The 2,412-nt window shown below is 25.8% G+C and overlaps 1 protein-coding gene across 1 annotated transcript in view; it reads left to right on the top strand.

The window, feature by feature from the left end:
• LOC100168633 (spermatogenesis-defective protein 39 homolog) overlaps window positions 1-2,165 on the top strand; it is a 6,233-nt gene extending 4,068 nt beyond the window's left edge. The window contains exons 10-12 of the mRNA XM_008189524.3: window positions 986-1,162; window positions 1,241-1,345; window positions 1,955-2,165. Coding sequence (XP_008187746.1) covers window positions 986-1,162; window positions 1,241-1,345; window positions 1,955-1,975 — 303 coding nt within the window. The 3' untranslated portion in view covers window positions 1,976-2,165. The remainder of the gene's footprint in view (window positions 1-985; window positions 1,163-1,240; window positions 1,346-1,954) is intronic.
• Window positions 2,166-2,412: the final 247 nt, after the last annotated feature.

Here is a 2,412-nt window from a genome sequence, read left to right as displayed (position 1 = left end):
AATATAAACATCTGTTGCAAATTTCAAGTGCTTACAATAATTATTTTTTGAGTTACAGTAAAATTAAGTTTTCGTTTTTGTCAAAAATTGGTTTTGCGTAAAAATTCGCGTTTTTCCGTTATTTTTTTAAGGTTTTTCCTGCCGCTTTTGAAAAGTATTGGGAAATTTTCACTTTTGACCCCCCAAAGTACCAACTAGATTCACTTTCCTTTCAGAAAAGGTACAACTTTTGAAAATCGAAGCATTTTTACTGCTCCAAAAGTTGTCGTCAGACACAAAAAAAAAAAAAAAAAAAAAAAAAAAAAAAAAAAAAAAACCCCCCATCATTGTAAAATCAATACATTCATCACTTCGTTCAAAATCTAAAAAATGGAAAATGAAAATGTCCGTAAAGAGCTCAAAATATTTTGAAAATGTTATGGTGTATAGAAAATGCTAAGATAAACATTCAGTCAAAATTTCATGTATCTACGGTCATTTTTTTTAAAGTTACACCAAAAACCAAATTCAATTTTGTGAAAAATCGATTTTGCGTAAAAATTCCCGTTTTTCCTTAATTTTTCTTTTATTTTTCCCGGCGCTTTTGAAAACTACTGGGAAATTTAAATTTGACCTCCCCAATGCACCAACGATATTCACTTTCTGATCGAACAAGATACTGAAGTTGAAAATCGTAGCATTATTTCGACTACTTATCGTGTACACAGACACAAAAAAAATAAAAAAACACACATTATTGTAAAATCAATACATTCATCATTCCACTCAGAATCTAAAATTATGATTTACCTAATTAAAATTGTAAATACTGGTCTGAAATACATTATTTAAAATAAAAATTATTTTTATATACTGTACAATATTATGCTCTTGGTGTATTTAATGTAACTGAAGTTTGAATTAGTTATTATGACAACTTTTACTTCAAGCTATTGTTATTAAAACTACATTATTAAAATTGAAGTAATGTTATTTTTAATTTTAGAATTGGCTTGGAAAGGATAAATTGGCTTTATCATTACCTATTGGTGAAACCGTTAAGCTATTACACATTAATGGTGCTCCGTCATCTTCATTAACCCGTTATATAAAAATGATTAAAGATTCAGATGAACGTTTAGAATTGGCTAAGAAATTCGATTGTCACCATATAATAATTGATGTATGGTAACAATTATTAACAATTAAATTAACTATAAAGAATATCAGTTTGTAATTTATTATTTATTTGTTGTTTCAGGATTTTGCATTAAAAAAAGATCGTAGGGGATTGTTAGTATACAAGACGACATTACAAAAGCAGTCTGAAAGCTATTATTATGCCGATGTAATTTTAAAGAGTCCAGTAAGTTATAAATATTATCTATTTTATTTCAAATATTATACACTTGTTTTTTTTTTTGGAATTTTTCATTTTTGTGTCTAATACAATTTAACATTTGATATGTTTAATTAAAATAACTAATTATGTGAATTATAAAATTTTTTATTTATTTATTTGCCTCATACAACATAAGAAGCAGCCAAGGTGTGGCATCATCTATGTATTGGTTACTAGTGGTTGACTAGTTGTATGGTAATCAGTTGTTCAGCACCATCAAAAATCGGTTACCACCCTGGTCGCTTCTTATGTTGAATATAGTATAATATCATATTTAAATTAATTTTTTTTCTTATTATTTTTAATGAATATGGTAATAGTCAATTTAAAAATGTTTTTGTGAAATTGTTGTTGAATAGTACTAAACATTAATTCTTTCTTATCCACTCTAGTATCCAGTAATGTTCAAAGTCTATTTGAAATGAATATTTTATTTTGTCCTGAGACTTGAATTATATAGATTCCATTTAACTTATAAAAATATGCTTTTGATTTATGTGCATATAGCATATAATGAATCAAATTATGTTATAAGTAATTCAAGTTGAAAATAATTGACATTATTTTTTTCAGAATATGAAGTGGAAAAATTAATAATACTAGTTATAACTTATAAGTTATGACTCATTAGTCAATACCAAATTTATCACATGTGAAAACCTTTGAACAAATGTAAGACTGAGACAGATTATTCGTGATTTATAAATTATTCACTACTCACTATTATGTGTCATAACGATTAATTTATTTTATCATTAAATTAAATTTTATTTTTAAATTGAAACATTCATGCTATTTTTTATGATTTAAATTGTATATATTTAAAAATATAAATAAATTGAAATGTTACCAAGATGCAATGTACTTCAGAGAATCTACTTGTCAATTATTACTTTTTTGGAATCATAATGGGAAATTGGGTACCCAAGCTTAGTGAAATGTGATTGTACACCTTATTAAATGGGTCAGTGAAACCTTATGGTAGAAAACTAACTGTTGTTTTACTATGGCTTTTAACGCTCTATTTGATT

The sequence above is a fragment of the Acyrthosiphon pisum genome, chromosome A1, assembly GCF_005508785.2.
Source record: "Acyrthosiphon pisum isolate AL4f chromosome A1, pea_aphid_22Mar2018_4r6ur, whole genome shotgun sequence".
Classification (NCBI taxonomy): Eukaryota; Metazoa; Arthropoda; class Insecta; order Hemiptera; family Aphididae; genus Acyrthosiphon; species Acyrthosiphon pisum.
The sequence above is the reverse complement of the archived record's forward strand: the minus strand, read 5'-3'. Positions and strand labels throughout refer to the sequence as shown.